The sequence below is a fragment of the Meleagris gallopavo genome, unplaced genomic scaffold (genome assembly GCF_000146605.3).
Source record: "Meleagris gallopavo isolate NT-WF06-2002-E0010 breed Aviagen turkey brand Nicholas breeding stock unplaced genomic scaffold, Turkey_5.1 ChrUn_random_7180001855467, whole genome shotgun sequence".
Taxonomy (NCBI): domain Eukaryota; kingdom Metazoa; phylum Chordata; class Aves; order Galliformes; family Phasianidae; genus Meleagris; species Meleagris gallopavo.
In genome coordinates this window covers 2,230-2,561 of record NW_011121762.1, presented here as the reverse complement: position 1 = coordinate 2,561, position 332 = coordinate 2,230, and the positions used below count along the sequence as shown (strand labels likewise).

The 332-nt window shown below is 65.7% G+C and overlaps 1 protein-coding gene across 1 annotated transcript in view; it reads left to right on the top strand.

Annotated features, from left to right (window-relative positions):
- Positions 1 to 5: 5 nt before the first annotated feature.
- Positions 6 to 332, top strand: part of LOC104915842 (gonadotropin-releasing hormone II receptor-like) — a gene marked incomplete at its 5' end in the record, with an annotated part of 1,928 nt that continues 1,601 nt past the window's right edge. Inside the window, one exon of the mRNA XM_010726778.3 lies at positions 6 to 207. Within this exon, the coding sequence (XP_010725080.1) occupies positions 6 to 207 (202 nt within the window). The remainder of the gene's footprint in view (positions 208 to 332) is intronic.

Sequence of the window (332 nt, the reverse complement as noted above, 5' to 3'; positions counted from 1 at the left end):
AGGCCTTCGTCTTCCACACCGTCAGCCGCTCGCGGCCACGCCGCTTCGTGCAATGCGCGACGGTGGGCAGCTTTGGGGCGCGCTGGCAGGAGACGCTGTACAACATGTTCACCTTCGCCTGCCTCTTCCTGCTGCCGCTGCTCGTCATGCTGCTGTGCTACGGCCGCATCCTGGCCGCCATCTCGGGCACCATGAGGGCAGCGCAAGGTCGGTGCCCCCCACACCCCCTCCCCGAGCTGCTCCTCGCCCGTTTCCCACTTGTTTCCCGCCCGTTTCCCGCCCGTTTCCACTTGTTTCCCACCCGTTTCCCACCCGTTTCCACTTGTTTCCCA